The 20,507-nt window shown below is 34.2% G+C and overlaps 1 protein-coding gene across 1 annotated transcript in view; it reads left to right on the top strand.

Moving 5' to 3' along the window:
- Window positions 1-20,507, top strand: part of LOC114066013 (contactin-5-like) — a gene marked incomplete at its 3' end in the record, with an annotated part of 397,796 nt that overhangs the window by 376,673 nt on the left and 616 nt on the right. The window contains exons 3-4 of the mRNA XM_027900371.1: window positions 6,839-7,057; window positions 15,734-15,857. Of these exons, the coding sequence (XP_027756172.1) occupies window positions 6,839-7,057; window positions 15,734-15,857 (343 nt within the window). The remainder of the gene's footprint in view (window positions 1-6,838; window positions 7,058-15,733; window positions 15,858-20,507) is intronic.

The following is a 20,507-nucleotide window of genomic DNA, read 5'->3' as shown; positions in this document are numbered from 1 at the left end:
AAATTAAAAAGTTTGATGAAGACTATCAGCATATTTTCCTTGTGAACATCCAACCTCTAAATCATCCCGCTCTGCTTCTTTGAAAACAATTCAAATCTCTTGATCTTCACTCCTCCACAGAAGAACCAAAAATGATGAGCATAAAAGACTCAAATGAAGCTTGACTGGTTTATGATGAGAGAACTGGAGAAAAGGAAATAAACCACAAGAGTGGGAAATGCACAAAGGAGGATCAGATACACTAGCCAGTTCTTGAGAAATCTGCTGGCTTCCACTTTTTCCATTGTTGTTTTTTTGTGGTTTTTTTTTGTTTGTGTGGTTTTTTTTTTGTTTTGTTTTGTTTTGGTTTGGTTTGGTTTGGTTTGGTTTTTTTCTGGGTTTGGGGGTTTTTTATGTGTATGTTTGATTGGTTGAGTTTTGGTTTTCTTTTATGGGAGGGGGGTGTCTGTTTGTTTGTTTTCTTTTGTTTTGTTTTGGGGAGGTTGTTGCAGTTAATATAATTTCATCAGAAAAAAACATAAATTATTTACATTTTGCTGTGTTTTAGTAGTTCTCATAGGAGATGATCTGGATGGACACCTTATCAACACAGCTTCCTGCTATTCTTGCATCTTTATCTCAGGTTATTGCCAAGCTATATGTCATCGAGTAGTTTAAAAGGAAATTAATGCACATGCACAGAATAAGGCAGAAAGCACATTCTTATTTAAAAACTTCAGGAGCAACATTGATACAACCCAGTTTACAGAATGAATGCATGTATTTTCATAGGCTTAGAAGAGTGAAAACTTCCACTGAAACAATGTAATTAAGAGTTACAATGAAAAAAATGGGTTCACATTCTTAGTGACATTTGATTAAACATACTAGCTCGCAGGAATATACAAATGAAGGTCACATTTGCAAGTATTATAAGACCGACTACATTTTAATTAAATAGTTGAGAAATGTCAATGAGTTAGTAACTGACCAGAAGTCACTTAAGGAAAAAAAAGGAACAAAGAAAACAAAACCTCACCCTAAGAATCAGAATCCTTTACTCTCCATAGAGTTAAAACACTACAAAGACAGTTTTCAAAGAAGTTTTGGGAATGGATTCAGTGACTTTGCCTTGTCACATTTCTCTGTTTAAAGAAAGAATGTATTTTTGGTCAAATTACCATGTACTATTGCTTGAGCTATCTTGAACTGTGCCTTTTAAAACAAAACTGACTGATGAAATATAGCAAGGATAGAATTTGTGGTTTATATTTGTACCCATAGACTGTACCTAAGGAACTTGTGGAAGCATTTGCTGTCCTGTGGAGAAAGGTCCCCTTGCCCTCAGAGCTGGCTTTATTCTCCCACAGCAAACATGAAATGAAGTCAAATTTAATACAGTTAATACATATTACAGGAATAAACTTCTTTCACTTTATTTTGAAATTCACATTTTTGTTTTTCCCAAAAGCAAATCCCCCTCAGTAATCAGTAGAAAACAGTTTCTCATTTACTTGTGGCACTCTTTTTGCTTGTTGTCTTGAACCTGACCAATCTGGCTGAAGATGAATCTGAATCCAGCATGTGCTGGAAATAATAAAAGGTGCATGAATAATTTAATGAGGTGATTCAGATTAATTAAAAAAATTACCAAAAATATTTCATATCATTATTTACTGTTGGAAATCCACTGAGAAAATGTGCACTGGGAATAAAAAAAAAAAAGTCATCTATCTTAAAAGTGTCATACCACTGTTAAAATTTCTATAAATCTGATAGTTCTAGTTCAAAGAACTGTGAAGGCTAATCCAAGGCACTGATTTTATTGTGGCTGGTTTCTAGTTGCTTAATAACTTTACCATTTGGGCCTATATATTCCCTATCTGTGTCTTCTTGCAGCTGTAGGAACCTCTGTATATTTCATCCCAGATATTTAACTTATTTCTCAGAATGAGTTTAGGGAAAATATAATTTCATTGTGAAATTCAGCAGCATTTTGAGAACTACCCATAGGTCTTTGATGAAGTTTCTCAAGAGTTTTGAGAGTAGACTGGTAAAGCTAAAAAACACATTAGAGAGTAATATCTACTCTCCAGCAGTTTAACTATGTATTTAAATAATGGAAAATATAAATTTATTCTCCCAAATCTCAGAAGTCTAATCCAAACCAAATTAAAGGAATAATTTTACTGTAAATAGTACTCCAATAAAAATATATTTTAATTAAGCCACTGTAACTAGGCAGTTCAGAAGTCTAAATCTCTGAAGACAATTGCTTGGATTAGGAAGTAGGTTTTGTTTTCAGGTAAGTGTGATTTCTGCTGTAGTTGTCAGTAACGATCACAGGCTACAGACTTTCAGTAAACAAAACAAGAAATATTTGCTTATGTATAATTTATTAACCATTTCCAGTTATGTTTTACAAGAGAAACTTTACTCAGATACAGCATCCCCAAAAGTATGACAGAGCAACTGGAGACAGGGTGAAATTTCAGTTGAGCACTTATCCCAACCAAACAAAACAATTAAACCATGAAAGGTCAGAAACCAGAATATATAATACTATCATTATTACAGGACCTTTTCACCACATGGAGTGACTTTTGTGTCTTCTCTTTCTTCTCATGGTACTTTGCGTTCATGCTGTCTGAGATCTTGCTGATTCCTTTGTTCTTTCAAACCCTGGAATTACGACTGCAGAAGTAATTTCCCCATTCAACTAGATAACAAAGAATTAAAAAAAAATATTTCTTTTTAAGTTGGAGAAGAATTACAGTCATCTTAACTTGATGAGGCAGCACAGAACAAGTTCATTTCACCAAGCTGCCTACACAAACTATTTCAGCAAAAAAGAAGTTGTCAAAACTATTTCAGGGTTGTTCAATCCTATTTACTGGAGTAGCTCATTGTGTTACATATACAAAAAACCAGGAGAGTCATAGCCTAAAAATGAAAAATGTTACTTTAACAAAAACTACACTTTGATTCGAACTTCTGCAGAAAGGGAGGTTACATGCCACTGGAGATGTTAGTATGGCTTCTATTTACTTTTGTCTAGCAGACTGATATATTGGCAAAATTACTGGAGTGAGTCTATTGTATTTTCTGTTTTTTCCAGTCACACTTCCTGCTTATCCCTCCATCTCCTTCACCTCATGTTTCTGTTCCTACAAGCTGTTCCAGGTACTCACCCTAATAACATAAAGTCTGATCCCGAACTAGGACAGGAGTACTTATTTGCTCATAAATTAATAGGAGCTGTTATATGCCTCATCTTGCAAGTTGGTATGTCTTTCAAATTAAAAAGAGTAAAATGATAAAGTATTTCATAGCATAATTTTGAAGGGATTAAAGGTTATTTTTCTCTCCTATGTGTGTATAGTGTGCAATTTGTCCTGGTGGTAAATGAATTAAGTGTGATAGAGGATACAATTTTTTATGTGTTTGTTTATAACTTCGTATATATGTACTACTTTTTGTGTTTCTTGCATGCCTGGACAGCAGGGAGGAAGGCTCTTTATGTGTTTAATTGTCTCAATTTGTTTGCTGGGCGATACATTTGGCAGAATGTGGTGGAAGGATGCAAGGTTTTCTGAGGGGCTTTTATGGAAGCAGGTGGAGATGACAAAATAAGAGAGACAGCAAGGAGGAGAGCTAAGCGTCAGATTCACTTAGGAGCAGGGACCTGTCTTTACTTTATTCTCAGCACGTCGTTGCGTTGAAAAAAACAATAATGAAAACAAAAGGAAAAATTACAATATAATATGTTTATGTAGAAACAGGCAGAGTTCTGTGCTTGTTCCACCCACTTTCCAAGCTGACAGTGTGGGGCAAAAGGAACACAAAAGCTATATTAAATGGTCTAAGAATTATGATTATTAGTATTCAATTTCTTTTGGCTAATCTCCATTTATTTGTGAAGGAAACAATGTACTACTCAGACTAACGTGTACACAGAGCTTTTCTATCTACCCAGTCAAGGAAGACAGTTTCATAACTTTTCCCATGAAATTACACAGGAATAAATATTTGGATCCTCTCAAGGTTGAATAGTTGATATAGTCAGGAACATCATCTGAGGAACTATATTGTGCTATCAACAAATGCACTACATAGTTTAAATGGTCTTCAGACATTAGAGAATTACTACTGTTTTACATAGGACATATGGTACAGATGTAAAGTTTTCCAAATCCTTGTCCTTTACCACGAGGTAAGTAAAATAGTGCTATAATATCATGCTGAAAAAAAGAAAAGTGTCTATATCTGCTGAGAGTTCTCAAGAAAAAGTACATTCATTATATATGTTATTGTAATCATGCTTCCATTTCAAACCTCATTCAGATTTGTTGTATTGTGTTGTAAAGTAGGCACCAACGGCAGGTCTGTATTTTTTTTTTTAAATTATAAATTCAATTCTATCCAATGTGTATTTCTTTTATGTTTGTGTGCACTCTGAAGGAATGTCTTCCTAACAGTGAACACCAGTGTTCTCTTTTTTTTCCCACCAGCTGTAGAAATGGATCCTGTAAAACAGAATATGTACCACTGTTACAACTAGTTTACTTCTCTGTTAAAATGTACCCAGGGATAGTTCTGTGACACCACACTTTTTAGTTTAATATTTTAACATCCTTGTAGATTAGAGATCATCTGCTCACTGTGAGTTACAGGCAGAAAGTGTATTAAAACGATGTGGTGTCTTTTCAGAACAAGAGTGCTTTGCACAATACCTTGAGTTCTTGTTACCGGCTACAGCCTCGCCACATCCCAGATTCATGTGAGAAAAATGGGACAGTGTCCTAATCTGTTTCCAGATTTCCTGCAGCATTTCCATGCAGTATATAAAAGAATTTGAGCTGTGAGGAGCTCCACAGTGCCCAAATAATTATCTCTCCTGCCACCAGGACTTCTATGTCCACCACCAAGCATTGCCACATTCTTATGTAGGCCATGTTAGATAAAGCCTTATCCCCTTCCTGTATCCATATTCCTCAGGGAATATCTTCCTCCTCTGCTCATGAGGAAAATGTCCATTTTGTATTAAACATTTAATGCGATAAGTTTAACCATGAAGGTTTCTATTGCAGCTCATTTATCTGAAATTCCATTTGGAAGAATCTAAAATATTTTTCTTCATAAAGTAAATTTGCATCTGTTGAAAAAAAAAAAAGTAAAAAATATAAAAATTATTTCAAGTAACCTCAATGACCATGAGAAACTGACCTCAAGGAAATCAAAATTTATTTTTTTTTTTTAAAAAAAGGTTATTTTAATGAGGATAGATTTTAATATAAGTTTTTAAAGTTTTTTCAATATTCCCCTAGTATTCAAAAGATTTTATTTTTCCCTATGGAAAAACTGTATTTACTAAGAACTAAAGTATATCAATATTACAAAATGTTGAAGAGATGTCTTAAAAAACAATCAAAGATATTGTTTATGAAATCATATTTATATTCTAGTGATACTTTTTCAAGAGGACCATACTATATCTTAATTTATCAGGATGATATTCTTTTTTCCTTCTCTTTGTGGGCCAGGAAAGTTGATATTATGCTTATGATATACAAAACAGCATAATGCACATTATAAAGATTATTTGGGAGACCGGGATGAAAAACAAGTTTATCTGTGTCTTTCCTATTTGATTGTCAAAACTTAAATCCAAAATTTGAATGCAATATGGCTTCGCAAATATTATGTATATTTTGAGTTTACCTAGATGAATATGGTAATTTTAAAATACTGGTCATCATTTGCCAAATTTCAGCTTCTTCTGAGAGGTAAAAGAGGTAAACTTTTAACATCTGATCAGAGACAAATAATGTGCTGAGATAATATACTTAGAATAGTTTTGCACAAGCTCTCCACCAAGGCCATGATCTAGTATTTTAGAGATTTTATGTCAATTGAGTGTGCTGCTACTTTTGAACACTCATAGTTTTTCATTGTTCATGTTATGCCAGTGTGAAGGATGTCCAATTTTTAAGTATTTATCACCAAATGGAAAATTGATAATTATCTTTTTTATTCCAACCTCTTCCACTCATCCTCCAAAAGATCCGTTCCCTCATAAGCACTTTATATGCAGCCTGAATTCCTTTGCTCATCTATATTAATGTATTTTTAAATGTTTTGTTTTGGTTTTTTTTTTCACCTCCATAAGACTGCTGCATTTTCAGGACAACTGATTTCCATAGTCTGTAATACTCAGCATTACACAGGGATCAAAAACTTAGGCACTATTCTTTATTTGTAAACACTGAAATTTTAAATACAGGCTGAAAAGGCAAAAAAGGGGAGTTACAGAGACAGAAGAGGAGGTTAATTTAGCATTTGTATGTTTTTGGGGGAGATATTTGTGCACATACAGGCTCCTGGTCTGCTTAGCTAGCCCACTTGATTTGCAGAGTAGTGTTGAATTCGGGAGCATATTTAGCTTCAGTCAGTGTTTTTGCATTGCACATTTAAAGTAATGAAAGGCTGTGAAGGAACAATGATGACTTGGAATACACATTTCTACTATGTAATAGAAATATAGGCCATAGAAATAGAACTAAAATCATTGAAAACTCAAGTTTCTATAAGTAAGAAATTTAATAACCACCTAATTTTTATATTATGATGAAACTGAAGGGTAATTTTCTGATTTAGAGCTCTATGCTGCTACCCAGTAGAAGCTTAGTCCCTCATCAAGTCTGGGTTGTTTCTGTCTCTCCTTGTATAGTTTTTTTTTTTTTTTTATTTTTCTACTGAGTAACTAAATATTCTTTTGAAAAGTGAAGAATTTTTTTTTTTTTTTATTTCAGTGTTCACTTCTTGTTGTTTTCTTAGTTTTGGTTCTTTTTTTTCTCAGAATATTCAGAAGCTGTTCCTGGTCTCCCCACTTCATATGCTGCTATCCTAAGAATCAAATCTGGTAGTTCATCTCTAACTTCATTTAATTCAAAGAATAGACCACGATTAAGCAGTCCTTCATTAGGAAGTGTATCTTCACCAGGCTGGAGAGGAGCTGCACAACATTACCACTCCCCAACAAACCTCTATCACTTTTCAGACACCTTCAAACATGATGGTAAGTCTTATTAACCACTCTGAAACTTTGAAATATTTTTCAAAACCAGCACATTTTTATCAGCTTAATTCAGTCTCTCACAGATGTTATTTTGAATTTTATTAAATATCACAAAATGGAAATGAACTTCCTTCCTTTAGGTTCTTCAGATTAGTCTTAGTCACCAGTTAAAACATTCTTTCTTAAAAATTTCTGTGCAGAAGAGTTTTATACAAGTGTCGTTACCTGAAAATAGCAAACTAATGTTTTGAAATTCCATTATAGCACAATTTCTTCTAGTAGTAAAATCTCAATCACTTTATATATATATATTCTCTTTGGAATTTTTCTAATCTAATCATGAATTATAGTAACATAAATTAAACATGAAGAGTAAATCTTATAAAACTACTTTTTCCCTAAATTACCTACTCTGTGTAGTCAACTCTGTCATGTATGTACACGGGCATGCATGCATAGAGAGACATACTGGTGTGATATGGTATCATTTATCTTTACATGAAATAGTTCATTGTAACAATAGACATTTTCTCATGTCTGGTTACTTTTTAAAAAGTCATATTTCTGATACCATTTCTTTAGTGACAACGTTTGTCTGAATTACAGTCAAAAGAAGGTAGAAAGACATAAAGAAACAGAGGGAAGGAGAGGGAGGAAGGAAGGGAGGGAGGAAGAGGTTAGAGGGTATATAAACATTAGTCTAAGGAGGTAACAGAGAAAAGAATTGTGATTAATAATATACAGTTCAACGACATTCACACAGTATCATAAGTGTGATAACAAGTTACTGCTCCTCTCAGCAAAGTCTTTCTCATTGGAAAGTGCCTTGCATGAATTGAAAGTTAATGGTGTGTGCATGTGGTTTGGTATAGAAAAATGGCTTATATAAAAGCATAAATATGTTCCCTGAATTAAGGTTGTCCTAGAAAGGAAGCAATTTGAATTGTGTAAGTAGGCAAATTCTGTTTGGTAGCATTTCTAGAATTGAGGTATGTTTCTACATTTGTCCTTTCTCTGAAATATTCTTTTAAGCAGTGACTAGATTGAACTCAGTTATTGACCATTCACCAGACACTGTTAACTCCTCACAGAAAACCTGATATGGGTAGGTTAAAATCAAAGTCCAGTATTAGAACCAGAAATTATTATCCTGATCTTCTACAGCATGAATATCTAGAGACTGAAGGAGAAAGCAAAAAATGCAGACTATATGAATAATATAGTGCAATCATGACTCTTCCCACAGTGTAGAGGCCACATTCCAACTCTGCAGTTGAACCTCCTCCATTTTTCAGAAGGAAATGAAAAATCACTGGCTGGAGACAAAATTATAAAAGAGCCAATAAATAGAGTACTTGACTCAGAAGAGACGAACCTATTTCTGCTCAAGGCTACATAAAATAGTCCTAGAAGAGTTATTCCACCACTTACAGGTCTTGGTACATCTAGCTGTGTAGACAGTTGTAGAAATAGGTAAATCTGAGTCACCTGAATAATTTTTTAAAAGCCCTTGATTATGTGAAGCAGCTGTGTGGCACAAGCATAGATATGAAACAAGACTTAAAAAAGACCAGCATATTTCAGATGTGGCAGAAGACCAGCTAGGATAATTTGCATCATCTGAGAGGACAAGAACACATTTGCTATGGCAACTGAATGCAACTGATTTCTAAACCTTTTAGCTCTGTTAATACCTTTATATCTGAATTAATATCTTTGATATTTAAAAACCAGAAATAAATCACTACCTCAAACATCTGGCATTATGCTTTTTTATACTATTAAATTTCTTGATTTTGATTTGGTTTCAAGGTGTTGGCTTGGTTTTTTTAAAGTTTTTAGAGCTCTTGAAGGAAAGATATTCTAGTTATTGTCCTACAACTGCTATGTGATGATAAAGTTAAGTGGTCACGTTTATCTGCCAGGGCCCCCTAAATAAGGAAATGCTACAGCATCCTGTGCTCATGTATGGTAGTGAGAACACTGCTTCAAGTGAGAGGACATTTTTGGGAGGGGAGGAAACATGTTATTACAAGAGAGAATTTGCATTATTCAAACATCTAATATATGGCATAAATTCAGGAGTCAAGTTTGCCATAGATATCACCCCAAAATACTTTTATTAACTGCTTAATTTTACAGATTCTCAAGTGACTTCTCAATTGATTTCCCAGTAGACATACTCAGACACCTGTCAGGGCTTCTAATAAAGGTTCTTTTATAATGACTTTATACTATTTGGTTTGCACTCTCAATTCAGCATGTATTTCCTGATATATTAAAAGACCTGTGCTTTGGCTCACTGCTGAATTTAAACTATCTTGGATTATTTGGTGTAAACATCCAGTTAAGGTAATGTAGCCCTTCTCTTTAAACTATGTATCAATGTGTAAAGTCATGACTAAAAAGTGTGAATAGAAAGTATGAATTATTCATTAAACAGTCTTGAAGAATCATAAAACTGCAAACTCTTATATTTTCTTGCTGTTCCAAAAAGTTTTAGAATTACTGGAATTGAATTTAACCTTGAACAAGGACTCTTTTTTTTTTTTCCCCTTCATCTCTAGTTTGATATATTTTAGAAGAAAATAAAAAAGAGGGTTTGTGTCACATCTATGTTTTAATAAATGTACCCCAAGATATGTAAGATGCAAATCTAAGTTTTGTTGAATGAAAATTCCTGATTTGCTACTATCTACCAGTAGTCTGAATTAAAAACACAAATTACTATTTTTTTTTCCATTGTTAAAAATATTTGGCACCATTACTCATGTGGCATGAGGTTTATATGTTGTAAAGTAAGTTTAAAACAGATTTATTTTTTTCAGACCACAGAACAGAGAAAGCATTTCAAGCAACAGGAAAAACATGTATTTTCTTGCTTAGTATACGAATAAAAATGTTTCAGAAAAGATAATCTGAAAATACGAGAAAATAATTTAATCTCCTTTGCAGTGTAAACTTAATTATGCATGTACTGTACACTACTGCAGCATGCAGCATACTAGAATCAATGTACATACCTTGAGGCATGTATATCTGCCTGAATTTACTTCAGAAGGAGTCTCCTCAAAGTTTCTTGACTTTTAACTTACTGAAACGTAGTTTAGAGATTAAAATGTATTTTTGAAATGCATACATTACAAATATATATGTCTACTTCTATATATGCAAAACAATTATTGCAAATTTAAGCCACCTTTATTAATGTTAAAATTCATTACACACAGATTTAATCATTGGAACATATTTTGTCACGATATATTCATGAGTTTCTTTTTCATTATATTAAAGGAAATTTTATATTTTGACATGATATTAAAATGTATAGCAATCCTTTATTTCTTAGGTGTTGAGTGAAAGATTATGTTATAGAACCTACTTGTAAAATAAATATTGGCACTGAAGTTAATTCATTTTTTCGGTGTTTGAAAAAAGACAGTTTCTAGCTTCTAGCTGATGAAAGCAGAATGTTTTCTTTGAAGTCAGGGTGACTATACATCTAAAATATTTTCTGAATATACTGAACAGGTTAAACTGTCTGTTCCATGAGAACAAAGGCTAATCAGAAGATCTGTTAGATCATATGAAGTGCATACAACAGGCATAAATTGAAAACAAAGTTAAAAAAAGAAATTCTAAAGCAAGAATGATAGTGAGTAGCACTAAAATGTGATGAACCTTTACTAAAAAGTTTCTTTCACTTTTTAGGATCAATTTGAGATAAAACAGCGCTGGTTTACTTTAATTATTCTTGTTATATGCATATTTCAGCAACATATGTAGCTTTATCAACAACTCCTTCAACTTTCTTAATGTATCCTGTACATATTAATACCTAGGAGTAACAGATCATTGGATTTGTTCTGTGATGTGTCAAGTAGGTACTTTTCTGGGTAGGGTCTGTATGAAGAATCTATTGTGTATTTTAGGATGGAAGATCTGTTAATGATCCCTCATTTTAGGCTGCTTCAGAAGTTCTATCGTTTTACATCATCTTGTGTAGCTTCTCCTTAGAAAATTCTTCCATCTCCACAAAATTCTTCCATCTACAATACGCCTTTGAAACATAGTGGGAAAAAAAATTGAGCAATAAGAAAATATTGTTTTCCCGATCATGTAAAAACTTGTGGTTTTTTTAAATTTTTCTGAGTTGCTCTGCTTTCAAAGAAGAGCTGCCATCACCCTTGTTCCAACTGCTGTTTGGACAAATTTTGTCAGTGTGTCAGAATAACAGCTGAAAATAAGTGTTTGGTCTGAAGATCTGTCTAGTCCACCTTCAAAGGGATTAGTAAAGCCACCTGCCAGTACTATCACCAGCAGTTAAAAAGTGCTTCTAAAGAGACATGAGCAGAGGCAGGTGAGAAGACCTGAAGGAATACTTCCTTTCCCCTTATTCACAGGCTGCCTGAGCATATTCCTTCACATAAATTGTCCACTGTTTCTTCCCACCAGTAGCTCAGACTGAGAAGATGGCACCAAAAAGACTATTTAGGCCAGTCATATGGCTTTAATGGTACTGTTGCATTGCAGACAGGGTCAAACTATAATAATGACATTTGATGCATGTGCCCAATGCAGTGTACAATTTGCTACACCTTCTCCTTCTGTAGACTATTATATTGTAGAAATATTATTTAAGAAAACATTTACAATAACCTCATTTCTTTTGTTCTTTAGAAGTATAACACATAGAATTATCAGACACTAAAAATAATACTGTCAATGCAGCTTCAGTGAAGGTGTTTGAACAGGGACATATTTCTTTCCTGCTCACTACTGTGTTGCCAAGGTTCCAGGAATTAATTCCTTTCCACGCTGTATTTATTGACCTGGAATTATATCAAGAATGGCGGCAAGAAAGCTGACTGTTGAGGAATGACATTATTTCAGTTGCTGTAGAATTGAAAGTATAGGAAACTTAATTCTCATCTGCATGCAGCTTGTTCTCATGGTATCAGTATTGCTCAGCAAGAACTAAAGAGCATCTGATTTTTTTTCCATCATTAATTGAGGGTGAGGAAAAAAAATATGTCTGTAGGTAAGAGAGAGAAACCACATTTTGGCAACTGTCCAAATAGCAAGACACACAGATTCCAGTTTTCATTTTCATGAGGATTTAAATGCTTGATACTAAGAAGTCACATACTCCAGTATTTTTTAAGTAGAAAAGTGCTGTAAGTAGAACACTGGTATTCAAAGAATATTTGAGCCTTGCTCTCAATCATATTCTAGAATTTAAAAGAGAAATATTACTAATGTTCTGAATGTTTTCCTTATCCTTGCCTTTCTGGACAATACCAGTTTAAATGGTAAATCCTAATGACAGTGCATAGTGCTTTTAATTGCCTAGATTGAAAATGGCAACTTAAGACTTGTAAGGAGACCACAAACCAGCTATTCTACTGGTTGGTTGCAATGTACACCAGTAATCCGAAGACTCACTGGTCTTAAATAAGATAGCACTTAAAGCAACTGGTCTTCTGTATCTTATTTAATAAAAGCCTGTGTCAGGAAGAGAAATATTCCCCTTGAGAAGTTAAATTAGTAAATTGAAATATACATATGCTAATATGCATGTCAAATAGTCATATAGTGTTATGCTCTTGCTTAAGTTAGAAAGAAAAAATAAGATGTGGATCTCAAATCCTGCAAGGCACACTCACACAGGACTATCTGGTTTAAGAGCATGGGCCACAGTTAGCTAAAACATGAGTACAAAGAAACCTGGTGCCTTTGGATCCTTGAAGGCATCAGAAAACAAACATGTGTATAAAAATATATCTATGTGTGTAAGTATATGTATAGCTTATATATCCACATATACAATGATACATAAATTAAATAGAATAAGAAAATAAGGGCAATAAGGAGAAGGTCTGGGCTATTTCCCCCAAAAGACCGTACAAAGCGGACGAACCGGTCAATGGTTCATGAATCAGAACATTTTATTTCAATGTCAGTCAGAGGGTTTGGTTGACTCCACCATCCATGGTTTGAGGGAAGTTTCCAGCTGTCTGTGGGACCATGGTGTGTTGTAGACTTGGGCTGGATGTTCTTCCAGGTCTTTAGGTCAATGACTTTGTCAAAAACTGCAAAAATCTCTGTCTGAGGAAAGGGAACAAGACTGTGCCATGGTCAGCTCCTGTTGTTGTGTGAGCTGTCTTATAGTACAATGTCCTATGAGTATTTGTGAAACTGGAAGACAGGACTCATTCATTGTTATGTTACTTCTGAGTCTCCAAATAATCTCTGCTAGTATTTCACGCTCCTTTTGAAATACAGATAAGCAGCTAACTACATCTTTTAGAAACATGGCTTGCATGCACTGAAATTTCTGTTACCTTTGCCTTCACTGCAGGCAGAAGTAAAATCTCATCTTCTCAGTTCACACTGCATGAGTGTCCATTTGGCCACTATCATTAAGAACACGAGCTTCCATCTAAAGAGTTTAGAGTTTATTTTTTTAAAAGGAAAGTGGAATGCAGTACCACTGTTTCAAAACATACAGGTAGAAGTAACACCTCTACTGCTAATACCACCATCATCTTATCTTTTCAGCAGTCCCAGACTGTGATATTATATTTTATCTACAGAGTTTCTCCTAGGGAAGAGGTCAAATCATTAGTCTTCAATAATATATTCCCTATCTATATGCCTACTAATCTGCATGAATAACACTTAAATCTAAACCTGTAATTTAGATTTGCTATCATTAATTAAACCTTGGTTTTGCTAAACTCTAGCTCGATGTAAATTCTGATTATTTACACCTACATTCATTAATATTTTCTTTTGTGCAATGTAAGAAGCAGGTGAGCAAATTATAAGAAACAATCCATACAACATTTTTGTATTCACATTTTCCTGGTTTTTAAAATAAGTTTTGCCAGCTGAATCCATTACCCCTGTGATATTTTCAACTGCACTGCTTAGAATTTAATAACTGAGTTAATTTTAACTTCAGTAATATAAGCACATAGCAGAAATCACTTGTTTTGGCTGTTTTGATTTTTTAAAATAACGTAGATATTTTTTCCAGAAAATATATTTCTGCCAATAAACCCAACTAAAGTAATGTACCTACACAGTAATGTACAGATGCAGAACAGCAATCCACACTTCTTAACACAGTCCTACAAATAAGGTTAATAAACTGGAAAACAGAAACTACTATTTGCTCCTGCTTTTATTTGCTGACTTCACAAACTGACAGCCTAATTATTTGAATCTATTTCAGTAGAAACATGCACACATGAAACTAGAGGTGTTTTCAAAATCTGCAGTTGAATAGAAGTGTAAAAAGACAAGAACTAAGTGCATAATAAGTGTGTCATCACTAAAAAGAAAGGTTGAATAGCATAATGGGATTTTATGTGGTCTTTTCTGTATTATAAGACAACTGAGAAACCCCAAATGTAAGAATTTAAAGATGGAAATTTGCATCTTATGACCTATGTTCCCCATGTTTCTCATCCTTTTTCAGAACTCAAGAGTTTCTTCTCCGTACCAAGATTCATATTCCCTTTTCTTGTCTACCCAGCTTTTCTCAAAAAGTTAGCTGAATGCAAAAAGTTTTAGTTCTGAAAACTGTGAAACCATAACATGTAGTTGAAGTTGTGTGGAGCTGGTATGACATTGCAGTAAATAATTTTTTTAAGTCAGTGACTAAAACCCCAAGTGTTCAGGTGTACCTTTTTCACTTCAGGCTGGTTGGAAAAATATAGCAGGATGTTATAAATTGTTTCATGTGTAATGCTGTCCTCAGTATGAACTGGAGGACATCTATGACATGAGCATATAAAACCATAAAAATGACAGAGAAAACCCTGCTCCCTTATGTTTCATTGCAAGTAGTAGGGAAATGTAACTTTCTCTCCATACTCAAATCATTTGGATAGTGCCCTAAATATGAAGAGCACTGTGGGATTAAATCATCCAAGAGTCTGGAGTAAGTCTAAAATTATTAAAATTCCACAGACTTATGGTGTTTAGTTAGAGTTTTAATTATTCAGAACTATGTGATCAGGATTGCTCTGCTTGCAGCCTTTTACTTTTCTGAAGGTTTATACTTCCCATTTCACAATCAGAATGAATTGGAATCATAGATGGATTCTATGGGTCTATCCAGCTTTTCTAGTTCAGAAATGTAAGTTCTTATCAAGATATAGGTACCTGCCAAAATTAGGGAAGACAGTGGAGGAAAATTAAATGTCAGATTTAGCTATATATTATTTAATAATAGCCACCAGTTGCTACCATTAATTTTCCAAGTGATTTTTCTTAGCAACTCCTTGACATAAAGGGAAAAAGTGTGTATTACTTTTCTGTGAGATAAGTTGATACAAGCAGCAGGAAAATTTTTGTTTACCTTGCTCTCTATAAGCAGAGGTAACTCCTCTTAATTCTTTTGAGCTTCTCATGAGACTGCAGACCTGATGAGAAAGCCATTCTAAGGCATAATAAACATTTAAAGCATATTATGTATTTTATTTTTCACTTAATATTATTTTTTTCTTTTAAATATTGCTTTCCAATACAGCATCTAAAAAAATGTAATATGAACCTCTTAAAAACAAACATAATTTTGGATACTTTAATCTCACATTATAAAAACTATAATGTATTTATATTTTTTCAGGTTTCCTAAACTGTAGTATTTCTTTTTTTTCATAGAAAGTGTGGATTATGGACCAGTGTTTGTACAAGAGCCAGACGATATTATTTTTCCAACTGATTCTGAGGAAAAGAAAGTGTCTCTCAATTGCCAAGCTCGTGGAAACCCTACTCCCACATACAGGTATCTGGTTTAGAATTGTTTTTTTTTTTTAGTTTTCAGAATGTTAGTCATTGAAATCCTGCTGTGAGAATCAGTGTACTTTGGAGAGCAACAGAACAGAAACAGCTCCTTGACAATGGTTTTCCTGATTGAACGTTTTTTTTTCCTGATCCTGAATAAACAAGAAGCCCAAGTGGTAGTGATTAAAGACAAAGCAATACATGGAGTTTCAAATTATATGCTCTCTTCACCCTCTCTATCCATGGGGAGGTACTCCTTTTGTCCACTTTATTGACTTGTGTCTGTACCAACTGACAAGATCAAAATCTTTAATTATTTGTTGGGTTTTTTTTCCTAATTATCTGTAAAGCTGCAAATTATTATCCCATTTTATAGGGAAAGCAGCAAAGAACAGATAGATTAAATGACATGATTATGCACTGCAAGATTCTAAAACTGAGACAAATCTTGTGTCTTTTCACTCACAAGTCTAGAAATTTATTCCTTTGCAACCATTGTCTGTTGCTTATTTTTCCTTACAGACTCCTATCTCACACTTATCTACTACAAAGACCTGTTATGACACCTCTGTGAGCCTGAGTCCAGTTTACTAATGGGGCCCCACTTACAGGTGGGAAGAGTATGTTGCAGATCACCTTATCCATTTGCTATATCTGACTCTGATTTTTATTTTATGCAAATTACAATTGATGTAAGAGGGCTGAGGGAACATATAGTTGGTTATTTTTTTCCATATACTCTTTATCTTTTCTCATAGATTCATTCTTCAATTACAAAGGGAACATAAGGGACTCTTGTGTTTTATCGTAGGTGGCAACCATCAATTCACGCATTTTATCTTTTACCTTTTACATTTATTTGACTTGTGGATTCTTCAGAGTTCCGGATGAATTCTCCTTAGAGTTATTTGAATCACAACACTTGTATTTCTATAACTGGAAGAGATTCAAAAGTAGCACCGTCCTTAAATATCCCCACCAAAACATCACTCAGTCCGCCTGTTTGCAACACATGTGACTCATTAAATGGATCTGATGCATGACACAACCTCCCCAAACAGCACGGTCATGACTAAAATGTGACATGGGATTAGGAATGAGTGGCCAGAAATTCTTCAAATTGGAATAACATGAGCTCCTCACTATGTGGTATAAAAGCTATCCTGCATTCTTCTTTGTTGATATTCCTTGTGTAATTTTTATTACATACTGGTGATTGGTTGACTTAAAAAAAAAAAAAAAAAGAAATAGATTAGTTCCACACACTATAAAACAGTATCAGTCCATTAACACAGCATGTGACCATGGGGAAAAAGCATAAATCCCCCCCCGTCCCCAAGAGAGAGAAACTCTTTGTTCATGTCTCCCAGACAACCCCATTATTCTTGTAGAAATTTTGTCTTTGGAGAACCTATATGATCAATTTCCTTTCTTTCTTCATCTAACCATTTTTTCATGTTTTTTTCCAGTGGAATGCAATCAACAAATACAGAATTTTGTAGTATTTTAAGAGTGGCTACAAAGAGGGTAGGGGTTCTTTCTTCACAAAGAGACACATGAAGACGACAAGGGACAACAAGGTTTCATACAAGAGAGGTTTCATCTCAGTATAAGAAATAATTTTTTTACTTGTAAGAACAGTCATTCACTGGAACAACCTCCTCAGGGACATGGCAGAGTCCCCAGTTACTGCAGGTTTCCAAGATGCAAATGAACAAGGTGTTTGATAATCTCATCTAGGCTCCATTTTCCATGAAAGCCTTGACCAAATGTTCTTTCAAGGTCCCTTACAACTAGGGCTGTTTTATGATTTTTTTTTTATAATAATTTTTTCAGTTCTTCAGAGATTAATTGGTGTCAGCAGCCTCATAAACAAATTTTCCTGACTGCTGTTCCTGCAAGGAGAGCTTTGACCTGAAAGGCCTAATTCAAACAGCATAGTTTAACTTCTCCCTCTGTTGCTGCCACTTGTCTGTATCACATTTGATATGTACGCTACCTTTCAAGGGAAGAGAAAAGAGATATGAATTACTCTGTGGGGAATATACTATTCTCTAGGACTGATGCAGAGGGAATTTAGCCTCAAAAGGTCTGTAGAGAGGCAAAGGTTTGTGTATGCCACTGCACAACCTTTGGCACATGAAATAGTGAGAAGAAGGAATATCTACATATCACCAAAGACCCTGTTCAGCTACACTGGACAATAGAAATATTTATTGACTGGGACTGTGAGGCCTATGCTGCTAAGAATTACTTTTCAGTCAAAAGGAAAGTACAGTATAAATTTATTTATTTAAAGTCATATTAAAGGAACATGCAAAGCACTCATAAAAATCAATATAAAGTTATCCCTCCCTTTTTTTAATCAATTCCTCAGTCTGTATAATTTGAGGCATAGGGCTCATAGCCTATTTACAAATTTTTCATTTTTCTAGGACTTTACTTCATTTTAACAGAATGGAGAATGCTCACATCATTTCAGATGTTGTTCTTCCTAGCAAAGAGCTTTGTTTTCCTTTGTCTAAGCTGTACCCTGAAATAACCATTCTTAATTTTTTCATTTTCAGCCATGAACTTTTCTAGATGTACTAGTTTAGGGAATAAATCCCTGAGAAAACCTGGTTGTGTTTGCGTAGCATTTCTGCAAGTCATATTTTAACATCACAAGTCCGGATCTGTACAATGAAAAACATAACTGAGATCCCTTTGATGAGGAATAGAGACACTGACATTTCGAGATCAATTATTTTCATATTTTTGTTTCACACATACATTCAAGAATATATGTATAAAAAGTCAGCTCTTATTATGATTTCATTTAAAATATTAAATAATAAATTGTTGAAGATTTGAAATTATTTTTCAGCTCTTCATTGTATGAATCTGTTTAAAAATGTAGTGAATCCTACCAATATTTCCCTAATATTCTTTAAAATATAAAGAAATTGTCAATAGTTTTTAATTTCTTATAATAAATGAAGCAGAGATTCTCTGCAATCAAAAGATCAATCATGAAAAGACAGTACAAATAGCAGTTTCACAGTTCATCTTAATTCTGACAATTCTGACCTTTGAATTAAGCAATATTCAGAGCTACTTCAGCTGAATTCTGCTGTCTGTACCTCATTCACCATGAATGTTAACAAGATAGGGTGAATTGATAATCATTTTGCTTCATTAAAGTTACCTCTGGAGTCCAAACGTTGACAAGTTCTTCCAGCCTTTGGAAGTTCCCAGAAATTTCCTGAGGCAACTATAAAGTTGCAGAATCACTGCGAACTAGTAATGAAGGAAATACCTGTGCATTATAACTGTACCGTACCTGTTTACACTCTTTATCTCTTCTTTACAGTCTTCTAACAATTTCATGTTCTATACAGTTTGACACAAAAGCAAATCTAAAAGTCTTCATATGTGGGTGTTATTCTTTAACTGAGATATTGCATACACACACACAAGGTTATTCCAGCCTGTTGGAGTCTATTAATCTACCACACAAGATTTTTACTCTTGCAGCCAACAGACTATTGTAGGGGTTCTTTTTCAGTCTTCAAGATGAATGAGAGGGGTCAGACTTTTTGCAGAGAATTTCTGGAACAGGGGGGAAACCCAACATGTAAACCTATTTGCGCAACAAAAATTATGAGACTCTTAGGTTACTTCTGAAGCCTCAGAAACATAAGTGTTTATTCTGGAATTTTTCAAAGTTTTGTCTCGGTTGTGGTCCTTTTTGATATGTTTCCTAAAGTCTTGCTTTTTCCATTTTATCTTTACTCTCATTCTTGTCTTTACTGCTCAGGCTTCTTATTTCATTCCCAAACACCTCCCAGACTTAACGTTCCCTCTGCAGACTCTTTTTTTGATCTTAGTTTCCATTTACCTAGTAGCTACTAGGAATTTTCCTTGGTCATCCACCAGCTAATTCCAGTCTCTTCTGTTCCAGTCTTCACTAATTTTGTGATCCAGCTGATATTATTTTGTCTTTGTCCATGGCTGAAACCCCTTTTTTTCGTAATAGCCTATGTACATCAATCTACCTCTCTCCTCTTCACAGGCCTTGCTCCACAGCCTTCCGTACTTATATGAGATTTCTCTGTTTCTTGGGCCAGAAGATCAAATGCTGAAAAAATGGGAAAAAAAGTTTCCCTGTTTTCATGCAGTGTCGACTCAGCTCTGTTAACTGTTATACTCAGCTGGGCCTAGAGTTTTAATGATAGAATATGAATTGAAACTTTGATTATTGTAGGCACAGTCAACGTCCTATTTTTGACATAAAGAATGCATCTGCTATTCAGTTTTCAAGTCTGAACCCTTTGTGGACATCAGTATTTTTGGGAGATAAAAAACAGGGAAAAAAAGAAGACATCTATATTTTCATTCAACATAGGTAAAACAAAGAATATCTTTTCTCTTCAGAGCTGAAGATCTGGTTTTGCTTGTGGTTTTTTTCAGGAAAACTTAGTTTTTATCAGACACATGCTGTGGAATATCTCCATCCAAAGTTTTGCCAGGGTATTGGTGTCCTGCAGAGGGTATCTTTGAGTAGCTGTCCCTATTACAACTGGGACTGTAAGATTCTGTAGACTAAGCTTGATACCTTCATTTCACTATGGAATGCTCAGGTAGTTATATTTTTCTTTTTTCCTAAGAT

The sequence above is a fragment of the Empidonax traillii genome, unplaced genomic scaffold, assembly GCF_003031625.1.
Source record: "Empidonax traillii isolate 1590-97213 ecotype Southwest subspecies unplaced genomic scaffold, ASM303162v1 scaffold719:size519298, whole genome shotgun sequence".
In the NCBI taxonomy this organism is placed as follows: Eukaryota; Metazoa; Chordata; class Aves; order Passeriformes; family Tyrannidae; genus Empidonax; species Empidonax traillii.
The sequence above is the reverse complement of the archived record's forward strand: the minus strand, read 5'-3'. Positions and strand labels throughout refer to the sequence as shown.